Genomic DNA, 20,862 nt, shown 5'->3' with positions numbered 1-20,862 from the left:
GCTCATGCTTTTATCCTGATACTTCTGCTACCTGATTAAAAAAAAAAAACCCACAGCCCCCATCTCATACAGTCCTTATGACTCCTTGCCAAACCCAAAATGTGGCACAAAAAGAAAACAGACCAGCAGTTAAGAAACCAACAGTCTCCTCTTAGCTCTGCCAATAACTAACCTTGTGAACCTGGTCAAGTTACTAACCTCTCCAGGCCTCTTTTCTCAAACTGGAGATAATAATACACCTTTGATTAATCTGGCACGGTTGTTGTAAAGACTGAAATATAATAATGGAGTGGACACTGCTTTGTATCTCTACATGAGGTCATGAAAGTAAGAGGGATTTTGTTAGGCAATATGGTCTGTGGAATAAGAGTCTCTTCAAAGACCCGAAGGAATGAATCTAGAACAGTGGGATTTCAGGCAAAGCAAAAAATGAACCCAGGACCAAGATAGAAATCTAAAAGCTGGGGCCTAACCAAAAATCTCTATTAACATAATGTAAGCAAGAAACCCGGAAGGTTATAAGAGGACAGGTACTCAAGAATTGGCTTTTCCAATCCTGCAACTTGTGCAAAGGGAAACCAAGCCCAGGAGAAGCTGAATGACTTATCCAAGTCACAGAGTGAATTCGTGGCTGAACCCAGACTAGCATTCAAGTGCTTTCTTCCCTCCCTCTCAGTTCCGTCCTGATACTGGCCCATGATGCTATCTATGCTGGTCTACTCTGGCCCACAATGCCCCCTTGGAGAGAGAGTGTGATGACCTGTCACCTGAAAAAAATGCCCCTGCCTTCTCCAGGGTGCTCACTGAGGGGTGCTGAACTTGGGGGCACTTATTTTCCTGCATCTGCAAGTTCAGTTTGTTCACGAGGATAAGTCACTCTCCTCCGTGTGGAAATCCCTCTGCCAATCCACAGTACAAGACAAACGGTACGTGTTGACCAAGAGCTTAAGAACCAATTACAAACCCAGTACTGACCCAGACCACAGGGCCTGGGCTGGCAGGAGCTACGGCCCAAATCCCTGAGACTCTTCAGAAAACTGTCTCCTGTTCAGCCCTCCCCACTAGGACCCTGAATGTGTCAAAGGACAATTCCATCTGTAATCCTGCCTTCAAGTTGCAGACTTCTGCATGCTGTGATGAGAGGACATGTTCTTAAGCAAGTGGCTTCTAGCTGGCTGGGACAACAGAAAAGCAAGTAAGTGGGTCTAGTGAAGTCTCTGGAGGCTGAGCCTCAGACAAGACCAACTCTGGACTTGTGTCCCAAATATGCATCCCAGGTATCTATGTGGGGGCTGACTCCCACAGGGGAGGCTCTCTATCTCCTGCTGGGCAGGGACTTTGTCTCTTGCAATGACCTCAGGCACGGGACACCCCGGCCTATTACACATCTGTCTCCTTACCCTCTCGGCAGTCACTTTCATGGGTAGCCACCCCCTTTACTCACTCACACCCGTGGTCCCCAGTGAGCCTTTGCTAAGAGCTCTAAGTACAACTGCAGTAGAAATGGTCACAGGCCAGGCCACACGAGTGCATGAGGGATCCAGAACCAGGCTCTATCCCTATCGGCAGGCAGCCCACCTCTGGCCCAGCCTGAGACCTGTCTAACACCTTCTTGGTCTGGATCAAGAGGGAAGATTGTATGGTCATGGTTGGGGCAGGGGTGTGGACAGAGCATCTGCTCTGTATCAGGCCCCAGCTAAATGACAGAGAAGTAAATGAATAAAACAATTTTCTTTTTCTTAGAATTTCCTCTTCCATTGAAAGAAATATATAAATGTATAATTCAATCTGTAATTCCCCCAACAGGAGTTCAAATAAGATGCTTGACCTTTCTCTTGCCACATGTGCTCTATATGGTCTTAAACATCTTATGTCCCTTCTGGGGACCAATTGCCAATTGTCCTATCTGGAAGAGAAGGGGAGTGGATTAGATGAACTTCTACTCTGAAATTTATGTTCCCACAATCCCATGACCCCCTCCCCAGAAGCTTCTACAAAAGTCATCATGGCCAGAGGCCAGACCCAAACTCTTCTCCAGATTGTTCTGCCCACAACTCAGCTTGTTCTATGTTCTTTGCTCAAAGGTGAGTTACAGGAGACATCTGGAATTTGTCCCAGTGATAGCTGTTCACATCACCTGCTGCTATCTTTGGCCATTAGAGCCCCCACATCATTGCATTCCTGCCCACTGGGCACCTGGGGGCCACCTCAACAGTCTCTCCACTCTCAGGAACCTATGGGTCATATGGCTAAGAAAGCTGGCACAAGGCAATTGTTTTCTTGTTGGCCTCCAGCCTACTCCAGTCATTCCGGTGTTAGTTTCAGCCCCTTAAAATACAGCTTTCATAACATCTCCTTGAAAACCTCTTACGTCTCCCCATTATCTCTCTATTTTTTTTTAAACATTCTATTTATTCATTTGACAGAGATCACAAGTAAGCAGAGAAGCAGGCAGAGAGAGGAGGAAGCAGGCCCCCTGCTGAGCAGGGAGCCTGATGTGGGGCTCAATCCCAGGACCCTGGGATCATGACCTGAGCCAAAGGCAGAGGCTTTAACCCACTGAGCCACATAGGCGCCCCTCCCCAATATCTCTTAACTCAAGTCTGAACTCCTTAGACTGGCTCTCATGACTCCCCAGACCCTGGGTCCAGGCCACCCCACCTCAATTGGCATTACCACCCTTTATTCCCCCCAATCCTTTATGTTCAAGCCACAAAGCAAGTTCCCTGCTATTCTTCAGAACTGATTTGCTGCCCCCACCCATCAAGATTCAGCATAAATGTGGCCTCCTCCTGGAAGTATACTCACACTCCCCAAACCACAAGGCATCCAAAATACTGAAGCATTGACATGATTCATTCTGGGCTTGCCAGGGCCCACTTGGTTTTCTAACTGACTGGTGATCTCCCATGGGTGTATCTAGCACCCCCTGCTGGGGTCCAAGTCCTTGAAGAATACGTTCCAATCAACCAGCCTTTAGCATCATGCTCTATGTGCGGCAGGTAAAGACTTACTAAAGACCGGTAAAGACTTGTAAAGACTTGCCTTGAAGATAGCTGGACAGAGGATGGAGGGACAAGGGAATGGATGAACAGTGATGAAAAGCCTCAGACAGAGGCCATGTCACACTGGTAAAAGAAAGACTGAAATGGATGGAGAAATAAATGAGTAAGTGGACCTCCGTCCTGGCCACCACAATCTCTCAACTGCATTACTACAATAGGCTCCTAACTTGCCTTCCTGCCTACTCTCATCAAATTGCCATCCCTGCAGCCAGAGCATGTCATTTCTCTACTCAAAACCTTCCAATGTCCACAAGTATCACCCAGATTAAGAGCCAAAGTTCTCTAGTAGCCTTCGTGACCTCACCAAATGATTGCACTGACTTCAACTCTTTGATTTTCATTTCATTCCAGGTATATGGACCTTCACGCTCCTCAAGCATTCATCAGGACTTCCACCTTTCTCTTCCCCCAAATATTCACACAGCTTGCCCTTTCACTTCCTCCTGGCCTCTGGTTAAATATTTGCTCATCAGAAAAAAACCTCCTGACCCTGTATAGATACATAAACCTTCTCCCACACTTGGGATTCCCTTGCCTTTGTTGTATTTCTCCACAATGCTCAGGACCATTTACATGCTGTATATCAACCTGCTTACTGTCCATCTTCCCACACCAGGAAGCAGATTCTACAAGAGCATGTGTTTTGCTCACCGCTGTATCTCCAGTGTCTAGAACAATGCATGACACAGAGGAGGTACTAGGTGGATAGTTGCTGGCTGGATCAGTGAGGGATTCAGTGAATGGATCTGTAACTGAGATCCCTGACACCTTCGGGCATTTTTCTAAGACGTTTTTGTCTGATATGGTTGACATTGTCTTGTGTCTGCTCAGTTCTAGCCCTGTCCAATATTACAACAGATGGACAGCACACATTCTTAGGGGTTCTTTGTAAATGGAAAACTTAAGAGAACTGAAAGACATCTTCTGGAGGGGATATGGCCGGGATTAGTCTACTGCCTGCTTCCTAAGGCCACATTGTAAAATTCTGCTTTCCCTCTTCCTGCCAGCCTCTCTGCAAATTCCACAAGGCTAAAAGCACAGTTCTGGTAGAAGATGAAGAAGCAAACAAAAGCATCTTCTTTCCCATGGTGGAACTCTTATGGAGCTGTGTTTCTCTTGGCCCTTTGGACCTCAGGCCCAAGTACCTCTGCAGAGCCCAGCTACCACCTTCCATTTATCTGTTCAAGGAGCCTAATATGAGGAGTTCAATATGAGCCTAAGCTCATATCACACCGAAAGGGGGGACAGGACACTAGAAGAATAGAAAGTGAGATAGAAGGGCAATCATTGTGGCAGCTTCTGGTCTCCCTTTCTTCCTGTTAACAACCTGCAATCACACATGGCCCTCAAACAGCACAGTGACATCTCTCCACCCCAATGGTCTCTTTGCCTGAGCTTCTGGGGTGTGAGAACCATGTGAAAGAAGGATGAAGAAGAGGGACTGCGATTCACCAGTCTTGAGTCCCTCTACAAACCCAACATAAATTCTTGTCTGTGGCTGGACAGGTGAGTGTTGAAGGAGGGTGAAGGGAGTAAGTGACTTAAGTGAAGACCAAATAGATCATTGAATGGGTGAGTGAGGAAAGGAAAAGTCAGTGAGCCACAGTGACTGAACAGGCTATCTGTCCCAGAGCTAATGGCCTCATTGCAAGGATGGCTCCCTGGGCTTAGTAAGACTCTCCAAATGCTCTTGTAGGTCTAAGTCTAGTACAACCTCAGGGGTGGGGAGAAGACTGTCAGCTCCTGTTCCACATATCATGCAAATAACTCTCAAGCTCCAAGGAGCCTTCATAAGTTTGTTAAGATCCTTCATAAAAGCAGCCATGGAGCCAAGTCAGGACCACCTGGAGGCCTCTCAGATCTCCTGTATCCTCTACAAACCAGGGTAGATGGGTGAGCCACAGCTCAGGAATGCCTTGTGACTTAGCTCCCTCCTCCAGGGAGCTCCTTAAAATCCTCTAAGAATTAGATGTCATCTATCACCAGTCCCCCCTGCAAAAGCTGCTGAATGACAAATCTAATTTGTGTTGCCCAAAAGATGGTAAGATCTTTGAAGGGGAGGGGCTGATAGGCACCTCAAATGCCATATGTCCTAAAATGAATTATCTCCCTCCCCCCACAATCTACTTCTTCCTTAAAATTTTTATTCTACTGAATGGCACCACCATCTACCTGGGTGCTCAGCTGATAAAACTTCATTCATTCATTCATCCAACAAATATTTGCAGCATGTCTCAGTAACATATTAACTGCTAGGACCAAGCAATGAGCAGCACTCATGGAACTCATGATCTAATAGGAAAAAGAGACATTAATTATCATGTGATAATTATAAATAAAGGTGAAGTTACAACTGTGATAAAACCTTGAAGGAGGTAAATGGTATTTTAAAGCCTTACAAAATGGGATTTGACATAGTCGTGGAGGTCACAGGAGGGACAGCTGAGCTACAAACCAAGAGATAAGTCCAAATTCAGTATGTGAAGACATGAAGGAAGAGTGTGCTAAGCAGAGGAACAGCAAATGCAATGCCCAATGGTAGGAGGGAGTCTGACAAGCCCAAGGGACTGAGACTACACCAGCATGGCAGAAGGAAGGAAGGGGGTTGCTGGATAGGAAGACACAGGGGATGGTGGTAGCATTGGACAAACGAGACTTTGTAGGACTTACTAAAGTGTTTGGTCTCTATCTTAAGGTCAACAGGAAGCAACTGAAAAATTTTCAAGGAGGGAAATGACATTAACAAGTTGTGTTTTGAAAGACACTCTAGCTGTTCTGCAATCAACAAATTGGAGAGAGCTAGCATGGATACAGCTGGACCGGTTAGGAGGCTCCTGTGGTATTCCAGAAAGATGAAAACGGTGCCTTGAACCAGAGTGATCCTAGTGGAAATGGACAGAGAGAAGTGATGAATTTCAGAGATATTTACAAGAGAACAACAACCAGACTTGGTGAGGGATGGGACGTGGGCTCTGAGGGAAGAGAGGTGCTGAGGAGGATTGCCAGCACTCTGATGTATTAAGCTGTGTAGATGAAGGAGCTGGTCAAGGAGATCTGACATATCTGAAGAGGACCCCACAGGAATGGGATAGTACAGGGAAAGAGCACAGAAATTCCATTTCAGACATGCTGAGTTTGAGAGTCCATTTGACTTTTTTGTCTCCTTCCCTTTCTGCATTTGACTGGTCACCTGATTCTACCTCCTCTCCACCTTGTCTTAATTAAGGTCGCTGTCATTAAAACAAACTCCAGGCTCTCACGAAATATCACCTCCTCAAAGAGGCCCTCTCTGACCACTGAATCTAAAGTACCCTTATGCTACTACTCTCTATTTCAGTCACTTGTGGGGTTTTTTTCCTTTCTAAAAATAGATAATAATTTCTTGTACTTTTAATCATAGAAATAAATATGGACATATAGGTCTATGTCTTAGCTCTGTTTGCTAAGAGGGCATAAAAGCAATGACACACCCAAAGCAAGGAGCACACGTTGCCCCAGAATTTGGTTTCTAAACACCATTCTCCACTAAAAGGATCCAGAGCTTCTTGGAGAAATGGCTAATTCCAGGGCTAGAAACCTCCTATTATCTCTCAAGATCCAGACCAAGAGTTTTCACCTCTGGGAGGGCCTCTCTGATTTGCTCTAGTAAGAGAAGATAGTTAGGTCCTCTTCTGATATGGCAAGGAGTCCTGTAGCTGCTGGAATCATGTCCCACAGACAGGCCTGTTGCTTACTGTTCACAAGCCACATGATCTGACTGCAGCTAGAAGACCAGAATATGCCCTGCTCACACTTCCCTGTGCCTTGCACAGATCCTGGCACACCCCAGGGTCTCAATTAATATGTGTGGTATGAATAAATGAATAATAGTAACTGAGAGTTCTGTGTCTTCTGAGAGATCCCCCTGACTTCATTATCCTCAAAAACCACGGAGTGTGAGAGAAATTTGTTCTTCCCTTATTGTACACACATGGAAAGTGAAGCCCCGAGAAAGTAAGATAACACAGAGTCTGAGCTAGAGCTGGAGTCCAGGACTGTTGCCAATCAGTCTGGTGTTCTTCCCCAGAAAGGGAGGGGGATACTCAGGAAATATATGCCATTCATGGTTCCCCTGTTCTATGTCAGATACTACACTTCAGTAAACTCTCTAGCACTAGCAACACCCTAACATTATAAGGAACCCCATTTTACAGATAGGGAAACTGAGACTTCAGGTCAGATCTGTCTGTTTTTCTCTGCACATGGCTGGAATGTACAACCCTCCCCTGATCCTCCATCAGGGGCAGGGAGACAGCCTGAGTCCATCATTCTGTCTCTCAACCATGTCCTTTAAACCAGCACCACACACAGGCTCATAGTGCAGGCCCAAACTCCCAGACCACAGGCTGTATTTTACATGGTTTCCAAACCCAGGATATTTGGGTTGTAAGACAAAACCTCCATTTCTCCTGCAGAAAGTGAACAGTACACACAATTACCCAGCCAAACTGCTGATGTCTACAGACACTGCATCATGCCAAATAGGGTTTGGTCTGCCCAGAGACATCCTCGGCGAATCCTAGACTCCCCCAGAGCTTGGCATCAAGGGGACCCTGGAACTGGGGGAGGGAGACTGAGCTGGCTGGATCACAGAGTCCCGGGAGAGCCTCCATTCCCTAGGCAGAGACCGATCCAGGGGAGAAGTAGAACCACAGAGGCCCAGCGCTGCCCACCCCAAGAGAGTGGGGGTGATCCCTGCCAAATCCAAGAGACCTCCCCACCCCACCCCTGCTTCCCACAGCATGGCAGTCTCCGTTTGAGACTGGTGAGGCTGAGGATGCTCATGTTCAAGTCCCAGAGTCAGAGACGTCAAGCCCTTAGCCCTTCCCCAATGGTCCCCAAGGGGTGGATTTTCCTGTTTTCAGAGCTTTAGAACTGGGGGAGTGGTCAGCAGACATTCACCACAGACCCTGACGGCAGACAGACCTGGGATGGACTCGTGGCCAGCTCTTACTTAACCTTGCTGTGCTTCCATTGCCCTATCTTTAAAACAGAAGCGCCTCTCTCACAAGGTTGTTGCAGAGGTTTCATGAAACAAAAGATGCAAAGAACCCACAAGGGGCTGGCCTTTAGCAGGTAGTAAACAAATGGGAGCAACCCTGCATAAGACTTCCCCCAGCCACTCTGACTGCTGAGCCGGCCACACACTCTTGTTGGATTTTAAGCCTGTTCACATTTGGTTGAGCTAAAAGTCCTGAGAACACCCCAAATCCTTATCAGAGACACAATCAAATCTGTCTTACCTTTTTTGAGATGACATTTACTAGTGAAGGAGGAAACCACTCGCCTTACCCTCTCCACTGCCCCCCACCAGCATATCTCCCAGCACCAGGTATTTCCCAACGCCTCAGACCAATGACTCCTCTTTCCCACTTTGAAACCAAACATTTTGGGGAGATTCAGTCTTAAATGTAGTTAATAACAGCCACCAGCATGTGGGGGCGGCGGGGTTGGTGACTTAATACATAGAGAAGCAGAATCCCAATACAGTGCCTGAAAGCCCGCCATTAGAGTCCTTCTAATCATGCTTTAGTACTAAACACGCCCCCCCCCCCACTGCTTCCCCTGTCAGACATTAATAGGGCTGGGTAAAGTGGTCAGTCTTGGAGTCAGTTAGTTAGAAGTCTCACCAACTTTCAAAGCAGCCAGAGCCCTGCCCTGCATACAGAGGCCCCTAGTGACCAACATCTCTTATGGATAAGAGGTGACAAATGATGCCCTCACCACCTGGTAGACTTGAAACCCCCTCAATGGGAAGGAGAAAAAAGTGAGCATTTATCTATGCCCACACAGGTCCAGGAAAGGGAGCAGAAAAGCCTCCACATTTCAGAGCCCAGACTCCTCATCCTGAGCTCTGGTTATAGAAGAGCCATCATGATCGGAGACCATGTGGTCCACAGTGGGGGAGGCAGAGCTCAAGTCCAAGAGACACAGACCTCCCAGCAGAGCCCTGGGCCTAGACAGGGTCACATGAAGAAGGGGTGGCCATGGGGTCAGGGCCAGGCTTAGGGCAGGGGTCAAACTCCTTCGGGCATCCAGACACTCACTCTTTTGAGACAGGGAGGCGCTGGGCGCTGAAGTCCTGAGAGCAAGGGGCATTTATCAATGGCCCAATTCATTCTCAACAATCCCCATTGTGTGAGCCAGCACAGAGATAGGCATTATCACTCAGAGCCACTAGAAAGAATAGCCCCAAGACATAGTCATGAATCCAAGGCCAAACATACAGAAGCCAAAATTGAGACATGGCTTGGAAACAATGTGAAATATTTGAAATTGGAGCTGTCCCCCCACAAATCCAGGCAACACGCTTCCCATCCTCACAGGCAAATAAAAGGCTTAATTGCTGGTTGTTCATTTATTTATTCTGATCTCTTTCTACAAAGGATGTGGGAGTTTACGTTTAAAGATGTGTATACTATGTAGTTGTTAAAGCAGAAATTAGAAGTCAAGCCAGATTTCCAATGAACACAATTACTAGGCTGGAGCAATATGACAGACTAAGAGCCTCCTGGCAGCTAGAGTAGGAAGAGAAACCCACAGGTTCGGTCATGTGCTCAAGAGTCACAGAGACCTACAGAAATCCCTTGAGCGTTCTCTGCCTCAGTTTCCTTATCAGGAAAAAAAATGGGACTATTAACCTAAGAAAGTTGTTGTGAAAAGTAAATGAAATAAAGCACATTTAAAGATTCAATCCATATGTTTCTATTACCATTATTACACATGTGATTATTACTATTACTCTGTTGTCTGATTTCTCCTCTTTAAACTGGAACTATGTGAACTTAGTGGGGTTGCCCTGATGCTCTACATTGTTGTTCTGAAGTTCTGACTGGCAGGTATACGTCTTTGATTAAGAGGCGGCGGGGGGCAGGAAATAGATCAGGACTGAGTCACTATGAGTCCTCCAGTTTTCCAGTCTTGTCTCGAGTCCTAAGGTGGCTGGGGCCCTACAAAGGGTAAGGCCGGGGAAAGTGTGCAGACTTCCTTCACTCTGCAAGAAGGCTGCCAGGCTGACCTCAGCCTGCCTATTGAACCATCCCCAGGGGTCAGGCTGAGGACCAGGGCAGGAGAGAATAGATCCCTGCACCCCACTCAGCAAATGGCTGAAGATCATCTCTCCCCGCATACAAGGAGACTTGGTGGGGTGAGAGCTCAGGCACTCCTTGGACTAAACCATAAACCCTAAGTAAGGGTAAGTCAATGTCATCTTTCTAACTTCCCGGCTGAAGGAGCACATAAGTCTGGGCACCCCACTGAAGCCTGTCCAGAGGAGAATGACCTGGATGGAAAAGGTCTAGAAGCCATAATAACAGTAACAACAACAACAACAACAACAACAACAACCTGATTTTGGGTCACCTACCCCTCCAAGCACTGTTTAGTATGTCCCCATTGGTCCCCAGAGGAAGAAGATCAGGGAGAAAAAGATTCTGTCGAGGGAAGAGATAACCACTGGGGGAAGGGGGAGGAGCAAAGCCAAAGGCAGCCCTTCCAGTCTAGTGGAGATGGGAGACTCAAAACAGGACTGATTAAGACCAAAGTCAAAGAATCAGCCCAGCTCAACTCACTGTCCCTCTCTGTCAAATGACTGCATGGTCCCAGCCCACAGAAGACTCATGGTTTTTCTACAGCAGGGAGAATCCAGAGTGCAAACTAGAGCCTAGTACAAATTACAGGTGCCATGCTCTGCCTCAGCCTGCAAGCCTGGCCTTTTCATTTATAAGAGGATAAAAGCTGTTTCTAAGGCCAGACCCTTAAGCCCCAGGCTACGTGGGCAGCCTCAGTTCTAGACCAAATGGGAAACACCAAAGGCATTGTGTTACCATCTTCCCTGAAGAACCTGCAGCCAAAATCCCTAACTTAAGATCGTCCCTACTGTGGCCAGCCTGTTGGACTCATTGTCCAAGGTGCTACGTGTAGGTTAAAGGGGACCTAAAAAGGGGATCTGGAGGCTGAGAGTACATTAAGCCAGGGGGGCATATCTGTGCATATACACATTCTACGCGTGTTGCATACATGTCACTGTCCACAGGTGTATGTATTGGAAGTGCGTGAGTGTTTGCATGGATGTCCTGACTGGAAGTGCGTGCAAGGCTAGTGTGCATGTGTAGGAATGTATGTACACGAGCAGCTGTGAGTGTGTGGGTGTGAGTGCCCTCTCAGTGTTTGTGAGTGTGCACAACTGTGTGGTCTGTCCATCCACTCTCACTGTCCTCCTGCTCCTTCTGTTGTCACAGTGGGTACCCCAAGTTGTCTCCTCACCCTGGCCAGCCCATTGGGGTCCCTCAGAGCCCCATCTACTCCAGTGTCAGGGGAAGACACTGAGCTCCCTCCCTGCTCACAGCCCTGAGAAACCAAAGCCGCCAAAGTGACCCACAGAGAAGGCACCCCAGCTGGGGACAAGTTTGGTCACCCTAGAAAGTCGGAGTTCAGATAACACTCTTTATCCTTATTCTGTCTTCATGGGCTCACTCACACACAGTCAACCGTCCCCACGGGTGCCCTCTCTCAGCCCACCTGCAGCCTTCCTACCCTACACAGGAATATAAGTACAGGAAAGAGACACCCATGCCACCTGTGGGCACTTTCCAGGCCCACCTACATGTGTCCCCCCCCACCCCAGCCACACACACACAGGGACATACTCTCTCAGAACTCATACTCCTACCCTGGGACACATGCTAGAAAGTTCCACATGTTAACACATCTACCCAGGCACTCCCTTCCACTGCCCATTGCCACTCCTACACCTACTGTCCAGAGTCGCAAGCACGCTGCGCCCCTACTAGGCCGGCCCACCTGGTAGGGCCCCAATCAGTCGGCCCAGGGGCGCTACTCACCTCGAGGGAGCGGGCGGAGAGCCGGGTGCGCGCGGTGGCCGGCGGCGGCAGGACGCAGCTGGGGCTCCAGAGGCCGGGCCAGCCGAGGGGCCGCCCGCCGCCCCGCGCCCCCGCCCCGCTTAGCCCCAGCCCGCCCACTCCCCGGCGGCCGCAGGACCTTCCACGACAGCGCGCCCCCTGCCAAGCCTCGGTCCCGTGTCAGCCACCGCCGCGGGAGTCTCCGCCCGGCCTCGAAGTTATTTTGGTACTCCGGCGGTGGAGACGTCGCTCTCTGGTGTGCAGGGAGCGCTGGAATGGGGACGTGGTCAGGCTGAATTAGAGCCTGGCTCACCCCGGGACCCGGCAGGAGTCAGGGCTCGGAAGCACCCGGGAGCCCACGAGGCAGGGGTGCCCACGTGTGCCCTGTAGGCCAACATCTGGAGAGGGGAAGGGAAGGAGAGGCGAGTGCTTCCCTTGGAGCTGAAACAAAACAAGGAGGGGTTTGGGTGCGGTTCACAGGCTCTGCAGACAGAGCCGCCAAACTTTGAGCAGTCCCCAAAAGCCTGGAATGTGCCTGGGTTTATTGACCACAGGTGCTTCCCTTTGGAAGCTAAGTCACCCATATAAGATCACCGACCTCCAGACCACCGACCTGCCAAAACCCACAGACATGTTTGTTGAGACTCCTTCTAACTTGGGGCACTTCAGACTTCCCCTCTGGATGTCTTTGTGTCAGATGGCTAAGTCTAGAAAAGAAGGCTGATTCCTACCCAAAAGCTCAGGAATGTTGCATTCCTGAATTCGAAGGAAGCTGCAAGGTCATTCCATCCAAGTCCCTCCACCCTGCCCGGAATCCAGTGGGGCCTGAAGGGCCTCTACCCACTCTGGGAGATCACCAAGGTAAGTCAGCCCCTAGCCTCCCTGGGGACCCCGTTCCTAAGCTCACACCCTCTAGTTGGCAGGAAGTTCTCCTTGGCATCTAACCTAAATCCCACATGTGTAAACTGTATCAATATGCTCACACTAGGCATTCAGAGGGAAGAAGGCCAGCTCCATCTCCATTCCAGAAGGACTGCTCCTAGGTCCCAACTCAGCCTCCTCTTCTTTGATGCCAATACCCTTGTTCCCTTTTCCAGCCCTGGGCTAACAAGAACAAATGCACCCTGACCCTGGACACCTCGCAGCTCCTGAAATTAACTCAACTGCATGAGCTCTCTGGGAACCCCAGCTCTGGGTGCTGGAGTCATTCTGACGAGCCAGCTTCGCCGGCAGCTTGCATCTTTCCAGGAGAGCCTGATTCCACTCCCAGTCCCCTGAGAGCTTCAGTTCCTATCTCAATCACGTCTGTCTCAGGGCCTGGGAACAGAACTGGGGCCCCAGCCACCCAACATCGCTGGGCATTGACTTTGGGGCCATGGCCTTCCTCCAATGGGCATGGTTTGCAGAATCTTACTCTGAGTCCGTTCCTAGTGGATGGGTTGTATAATAAAAGTAGTCTGGACTTGCTCCTCAAAGAGATCTGACTTTGCATCTTGCATCTACTGCTTTCTAGCTGTGTGTCCTTAGACAAGTCACTTAACCTCTCTATGACTCTATTTTCTTGTATTTACAATGGCAATCATAATAATTCTGCCTAGCTCAGAGGGTGTTAAAAGTATGAGATGAGATCAGGAATATAAAACTACCTGGAAAGCCAAGATATTTTTTTAGTATGCAAGTAATGGGATGAGGTTAGATCATAAACAGGATAAATACTGGCAAGAGCCTCAGAAATCTTTTATTTCCAGGACCAAATTTTGTGCCTGGGTTTCAGAGCAAGAGAGGAACAGACGTGGTTTGCTAGAGGTTCCTTTAGGGCACTTGTATGAATGTCTCCCACCTTGCATTCCCCGACACACACACACACACACACACACACACACACACACACACACTTTCCCGGATACATACAGCACAGTTCAGCCTCCTGGCCTCCTGTCGGCCCGATAGGCCCCAGCTGCCTCTACCCTCGCTGGCCGCCTCTCCATTCCCAGTAGGACGTCTCATGGCTCCGGTCCTGGCTGCAACAACTCCAAATCTCCCTACGGAGGCCCCTGTGGGCAACTCCTCTCTCCTTGCCCATCCTTCTGGGCCATGGCTCCAGCAAGGCCTGCAGCTCAAGGCAAGGGTGGCAGAGGCCTTCTCCAAGGCAGTTCAGAATTGAGGCTGTCCAAGGGAGCTCAGAGCTGGAACATCATCCCCCCTCGACCCCCTCCCCTCTGTCTGCCTGGCTTCCCAGTGCTGTCCTGTTTAATTCTTAATGGAAATTCCATCCCTAGCGCTGGCCTGGCTGGCTTATGGCGTCCAGGTTTAAGCCAACAGCAAGCTCCACCCAGAGACAAGAGGCCTGCCTGACCATATAAACATAGATACATCATATGCACATATGTGTATACACACACAAACAGAGGACTTACCCAGAGACATTCACAAATTCAGAGATTCTCACGCAGATACAACCATACACAGAAAGATAATAGGCACTCTAATCACTAATAATTAGGGCATGGTGCTAAAGACTTTGCAGATAGCAACTTCTCTGATCCCCACAACAACACTGGGTTCTGCTATTATCAGCAATGTACACATGAGGAAACTGAGGCACAGGGAGGCTAAGTCATTTGCATAAGGCATCTAGTAGCAATAGTCTAATAAGTGGGTGCTAAGAACTATGGAAGGGGCTTATGTGCATTTCATTTTGCCACTGCAGTCATTTTTCACGGAAGTTACTCTTATCCCATTATAAAGACATGGAAAATGGAGGTCAAATGGTTTAAGTCACCTGCCTGTGGCCTCACAGCTTGCAAGTTGCAAGGAGACTTTACGGAGATATGCACAGGAACCCACACAGAGGAGCATGGAGACACACAGGTAGGGAGATGCGTGCGTGCACACACGTGCACACACACACAGAGGCACAACCATAGTTCCTTCTACCAAAAGAAGCCTCAGGAATTGTCCAGAGCTACCTTAGGCAAAGGTCCCCCGTAGCCTAACTCCACGCTCTTCTTCCTTTCCAGCTCCACCAGCTTCACAAATTGCTTTAGGAAGGGCAAGTTCAGAGCTAAATGGAGGGAAGATTTCAGGTTTACAGTTTACCCAGCCAGGTCAGCAGTCAGCCCCCCAACTTGGTGCCGAATCTGGTTTGCCCAGCATCCATTCCAAGGTCAATGGAAGAAGACCCTGTGTCCTTTCCTGAAGGGATCGTGGGGAGCACCTTAGAGACTCTGGGCACTGTGGAGGACCTGGCCTAGGAGGGCTCCCGGCTGCCAGGGCCAGAGGAGGGTGGATGAGCACCAGAGACTGGGTACAGCACCAGAGCATCAGGCAGAAAAGAGCACATGTTGCCCAAGGGAACTGGAGCCACATTACAAACATGGCAAGACTTTGGTGGGAGGAGGAATGGAGCAGAAGACAGAGCAGGGCCATGATATAGGACAAGTAGCCAAGTCCAGAGCCCAGGGAGTTAAGAGAACAGGCCTGCAGAAGGACAGAAGAGTTTAGCATCCAAGAACTTGTCCACTGTTTGAAGCTTCCACGCTAAGCTAGACACCCCCAAAACAGAGGCTGCCCTGGCCCTGGGCCTCCTCCCAAGCAGCCCCACCAGAGACCACCTGTCATAGGCTTATATCCATTTGCTCTTGTGGTTTCTCATCCCCCCATCGCCATCCAGAATCCTCGGTGTGTGCTGTCACAAGCCCATCCCCTCTGTGGTCTGAGGACAGCTCAGCAGGGCAGCCCCATGGAGCATCTGGATTGGAAAAGGATTTTAGGGGAGATGAATGCTAACCCTCCACAAATGAACCTGCCATCACATTGTCAGGCAAGGGCTCTAAGAGGTGGAGACATTCTGAGTGTGCAAATTTGCCTTTCTGAAAGGTTCTCAGATGCTCCCCTTTGGGCGTCAGGCTATGAGAACTCCTGCTTTATAGAATAAGAGAAAGTCAGAGGTCACTCCAGCTCAAAAGTAAATGTGCAACCTAACTGAAGTTAGGTGCAAATGGATCCTTCTGCAAGGTCCCTAAAAAGAAATTCACATCCAGGGGTCGTTTCCACTCTCCCCTCCCCAACCTCCCATCTCCCCAGCCTCTGTGCAGGCCCTGCTATCCATTACTACATTACTACTGGGTCTCCTGTGGGCTCCATGATGGCCCCTCTGCCTTGGCACTTCCCAAGTGAGAGACAATATCCTCCACTCTGTACTCCAACTGCTCAGAGAAGGTTATCAGGTTGAGGGACCTGCACAGAAATCACTGCCAACCAAGGTGGCTCTTGGGTCTGGGGCTGGAGATATCAGATCACGATGTCGTGCTGACGGCAGGAAGGCCAGGGCACCCAGAGAGACAAGAGCTGGGAAAGGGTCCCAGGAACCACGGCTGTCCCCTCATGTCCTGTAACCCCCGTCTCCATCCCTGAGGCATGCACGCCAAGGCAGTGCCCTGCATCTGGGTGTGATTTCACGACAGGGCACTCTGGGAGAATAGGAGGAGCTCAATCTGGCCCCAGAGTCCCAGACCGGCTGCTACAAGCACACCATTGACACACTAGGCCCACCGATCTCCCCAGGATGTCTTCTGTGATGCTCTCAAAAGGGAAAACTTGCCCCAACTTCCAGAGCCAGTGTGAGAATTTGTGATATAATCAGAACGAGGCAGTGTTAGGGCCAGAAAGATCCTCAGAGATCTCTAAGCGCAGGGGTTCTGAAATTGTATTAGCCACCAGAATCACCTGGGTGGGGGGAAATGCAGATGCCCAGGGTTCCTTCAGAGATCCTGATTTTGTTGGCCAGTGATGAGTTGGGGCCACAGGGGCACCTCTCTTCCCAAATCCCTGTTCAGTGACTTTCACTTTGCTAGCTTGAAACTGACCATGGTGGGAATGTTAGTTTACATCACAGAAACTGGGCAAACATTACAAATTGGGGTGTTCTCTTTTGTTACACTATGTTTTACTTTGTTTTGGAAATTCTGTTGTGGACCATTTACTAGTACACCATGAAGCATGTGGGTCTCTATTTTCAAGGATCCCAAGGAATTGTGATGCAGGCCCATTTTGAGAAAGCAACACTGATCCAGGAATGAGGTTCTAACCCAAACCCATCATTTTATAGAAAGAGAAACTGAGACCCGATGAAGGGAAGAATCTCTGTCACCGTTACTGTGGTAGGTCCCTTGTGGGGTCATGGCTGCTCAGTTCAGGGCAGTGGGGGCTTGGGCAGCCCTGCCCGTTTTCTGGACCTTTTCCTGTGGCCTTTTCACCACACACTTGTGGGGGTTTGTTTGTTAAGTGAGACAAGGCAGGAAGGGTCCCTTTGTGGATCAATCATATTACCTCTTATCAGCATCTGGAATTTGAATAGGCTGGACTAGAGGTTCTTCATGGCCAGATCACTCGACTGGAGTGCCCTGGACAGCAGATCCATGAATTCCAGGCATGGAGGGCTGCAGGGCCACCCTGCCTTTCCCAAGCCTGAATTGTTCATCTCTTCATTAAATTTAGAGATCCTCCCCACAAATTCTCTGACTTGAAGTAAAAAGCTATTTTCCATTATTCCCAACCAAAACCACCTCCAGAAATACAGCCACAGAGCAAGTTAATAGAAGTAAGAATCCAGGATCCCCACCCCTTTGTCTTGCCCCTACGTCCAAGCTGCAAAAGAATGAGTGAACATGGAAATAAGTAATTCCCCAGGGCAGTGGTTTTTGCAAGATGATCCCAACCAACAGCATCAGTGACCCTGGGCTTGTATAGGAAATGCAGATTCTCAGGTCTTCCCTCAGAATTGCTGAATGAGAAACTCCGAGGCTAGGATCCAAAAAGCTATGGCTTTACAAACCTTCCAGGTGATACTGATGTCCCCTAAACTTCAAAGACTGCCATTCTAAAGGAGGGGCTGTAGTTTCTGTCTCCCTGACAATGAATCAAAGGCTGTTTGGCTCCGGAGGAAAGGTCATCCCGGTGCCAAGACCAGAGCCAGCTATGTGACCCGTCACACTCCCTCCTGGCCAGCCTCCTTAACCCCATGCTCCTGGGAATTTTGGGTATCAGAGCTGTAGCCATGCATCTTGAGCTAAGACAGAAGCCCTCTTTTCAAAGTCTAAGGGGCCAACATCTTTCCAAAAAGAGCAGGACAAGTTCATCAGAGATACAGTAGAGAATTTCCCGTCACTGTCTTGGTGTCTGGTTGAGGGAGTGACTCAGTGGACACTACCTGACCCTCTGAATTCTCAGAAGTTTGCTCTGGCTGGCCTGGGGACAGCTTCAGGAATCCTTCTAGAAAGAGGCCTGCCAAGGACCTGGCTTTAGAAGCTGCTTCAGCCTCTTCAGAGTGAGTCCACTATTTTCTCTGCTTTTTGTGCTCCCAGGTTCAGGAAGAAGATGAGATTTGAGGGTAATTTAAAAAGTGAGGTCTTGGGGCACCTGGATGGCTCAGTCTTTTGAATGTGCGACTTAGCTCAAGTCTTGATCTCAGGGTGGTGAGTTCAAGCCCCATATTGGGCTACATGCAAAAAATAACAATGTGAGGTCTTGGGAAGAGGGACAAAATAATAATAAAAATAGTTACTACTGTATGAACAGGAATTGACTTCTTTCTGTGTATCATGGTTTACCTAGTTTATGTCTCACCATGATCTAATGATATTGTTATAACTATCCCCACTGTAGAGGTAAGGAAACATGGACTAAGAAAGATGAAGTAGCTCTCCCAAGATCACATAGCCAGGGAGTGGAGGATCAAAGACTCAAACCCAGGTCTGACAGACTCTAGACCCTACAGGCTTCACAAGGTACAAAAGAAGAATACAGGTGCAAAGGTTCACCCAGGGCAGGAGGAAGGACACCTGCTGCTGAGACAGATAGCAAGGGCTAGCTCAGATGGGATGGAAAGGAGAGGTGGGAGGGTCATTTTCTATAGTGGGAAGCCAGAGCCCTGAAGAGTCAAGGAAGCAACAGCCAGCAACCCTAGGAAGCAGGGGAAGAAGCAAATTAGGAATGACAATCATGACCAGGCTAGAGTTGAAAAACAGACATTTAAAATGAAGCTAGGGAGAGCAATTACACAAGCCAGAACTCAGTAACTCTAGATCTGAGTTTGGAGATAATTGCTGAGAGGTGTCCTAAATGGGGATTGGAAGGAGCTTACCATCTAAAGGCAGAAGGGGAAATGGCTGGGACCCTGCCTCATTATGGTTGGGGGATGTCCCAAGTAGGACACTGTGTGGCCCAAGCTGTTCTGAAGAACTTTGCCCCCAGCCCTGGAAGAACACGGACCAGATTCTCAGACGGAACAGGGTCTGTCAATAGAGGTGGTCAAGGTGGAAAGAACTTTCCCCTCCCAGAGAGTGGAAGGCTCTGGAAATGGTTGTGACTTGGAATTAAGGCAAGTCATTAAATGGCACCACATCTACCCAGCTGATCAAAAACACATAAATCAAATAAAAAACAAAATAAAAGTCATCTTTTAATTCCTCTTAACTCATCATCCCCCTCTCCTAACATCCAGCTAGTCAGTCCATCCTATCTGTTCTACTTCCATATTGAATCCATAACTGCCTAGACTCCATTAATCACAAAGCAGTCAGAGTCATCCTCTAACAATATAAATGAGATCACATTCTCCTCCAACCTAAGTCTTCAACAGCTTCTTATTTTTGCACTTAGAATAAAAGTTCTAGATCCTTTACTCTGGCTCACAAAACTCTACATGATTCTTCTCTCCATTAGGGTCTCAGATCATGTCATATTCCTGAGAGAGGTCTTCCCTGACCACCCAAACAAAAAGAACTTTCCCCTGCCATTTTCCTGTTAATATCACTTATCACTCTCTGAAATTTCCTTGTTTACTTACTTGCTTGATTATTGCCTCTCTCACCATCTGCTCCACAAGAACAGAGGCCTTATCTTCTAGTGCAGTGCCTGTCACATATTAGAAATACCAGAAACTTCTGTGGAATGGTTCAAGCATGATGGAACCCCATGTAACTGAGCAGAGAAGTGGCAGAGATTACCCAGGAACCAGATGCTGAAAATATAAAGGGAGCCAGACAGACACCCAGCCCCTAAAAGGAAGAAGACTTGGGTTTCCAAAAATTTTCCCTGAGAAGAGCATTTGCATCCGTGGTTTATGAGACCTAAAAGCTTCCCTGTCCTGGAAGTTCCATGAGATGACACTTTTTAAAAAATTTTTCCTAAGCTGGCTTGAGTTTTTTTTCTTTTGCTTACAAGTTAAAAAGTACTAATTTATACATTCTCCCCATGTCTCTTTGGTGAATATGGCATCAAGAGAAGATCCAGCAGTTGATGGGAAGAACACAGCACAGGAGATAAGGTTCTTAGGCTTATCTTTTCCCGCTGTGACCAAAACTCAATGTCTTTCTTTCACTGGGTTGCCAAGTCTATAGCATTTGAGATCTGGTCTAAGAGACCTCCCAGGTATATCTGACAAGGACTCTGAGGTCATGAACTAAGGAAAAAGGTTATCATTCGGCAGAATGATATTCTGTTTATTTTCACAGTCCAGGCAGGTCCCAGCAGGAAAAGAAATCTACTCAGGTGGGATATGGAAGACAATTTAATGAAAGGCTATTTATGTCAGGGTTAAGAGTAGAACACCTGCTGTGAGGCACCCAGGTACTGACAAGTGGGGAAGCTGTTATCAGCTCTAAGCCTAGAGAAACAGAGGGGAAATAGCTCACAGGTGTTCCAGTGTAACCATGGAAGGGGCTATGCATCCATGAAAGAGATCATCTCAAAACCATAGCAACAAGCAAGGAAGGAATTCCCTAACCTCCCTCTTCTCCTTCTTCTGATCTCCAGCCAGTGCCTCCATTGACAGAATTCAACCAGAGAGGCCTGGTGGTATGATCCGAGGACCAGCTCCTCAGGACACAGAGCAA

General features: G+C 48.5%; 1 protein-coding gene across 1 annotated transcript in view; it reads right to left on the bottom strand.

The window, feature by feature from the left end:
• INSC (INSC spindle orientation adaptor protein) overlaps window positions 1-13,972 on the bottom strand; it is a 120,568-nt gene extending 106,596 nt beyond the window's left edge. Inside the window, exons 1-3 of the mRNA XM_032881247.1 lie at window positions 13,877-13,972; window positions 12,279-12,406; window positions 11,948-12,104 (exon numbers count right to left, since the gene is read on the bottom strand). Coding sequence (XP_032737138.1) covers window positions 11,948-12,104; window positions 12,279-12,406; window positions 13,877-13,972 — 381 coding nt within the window. The remainder of the gene's footprint in view (window positions 1-11,947; window positions 12,105-12,278; window positions 12,407-13,876) is intronic.
• Between the last annotated feature and the right edge of the window lie 6,890 nt (window positions 13,973-20,862).

The sequence above is a fragment of the Lontra canadensis genome, unplaced genomic scaffold, assembly GCF_010015895.1.
Source record: "Lontra canadensis isolate GAN:19392208 unplaced genomic scaffold, GSC_riverotter_1.0 scaffold74, whole genome shotgun sequence".
NCBI classification, from domain to species: Eukaryota; Metazoa; Chordata; class Mammalia; order Carnivora; family Mustelidae; genus Lontra; species Lontra canadensis.
The sequence above is the reverse complement of the archived record's forward strand: the minus strand, read 5'-3'. Positions and strand labels throughout refer to the sequence as shown.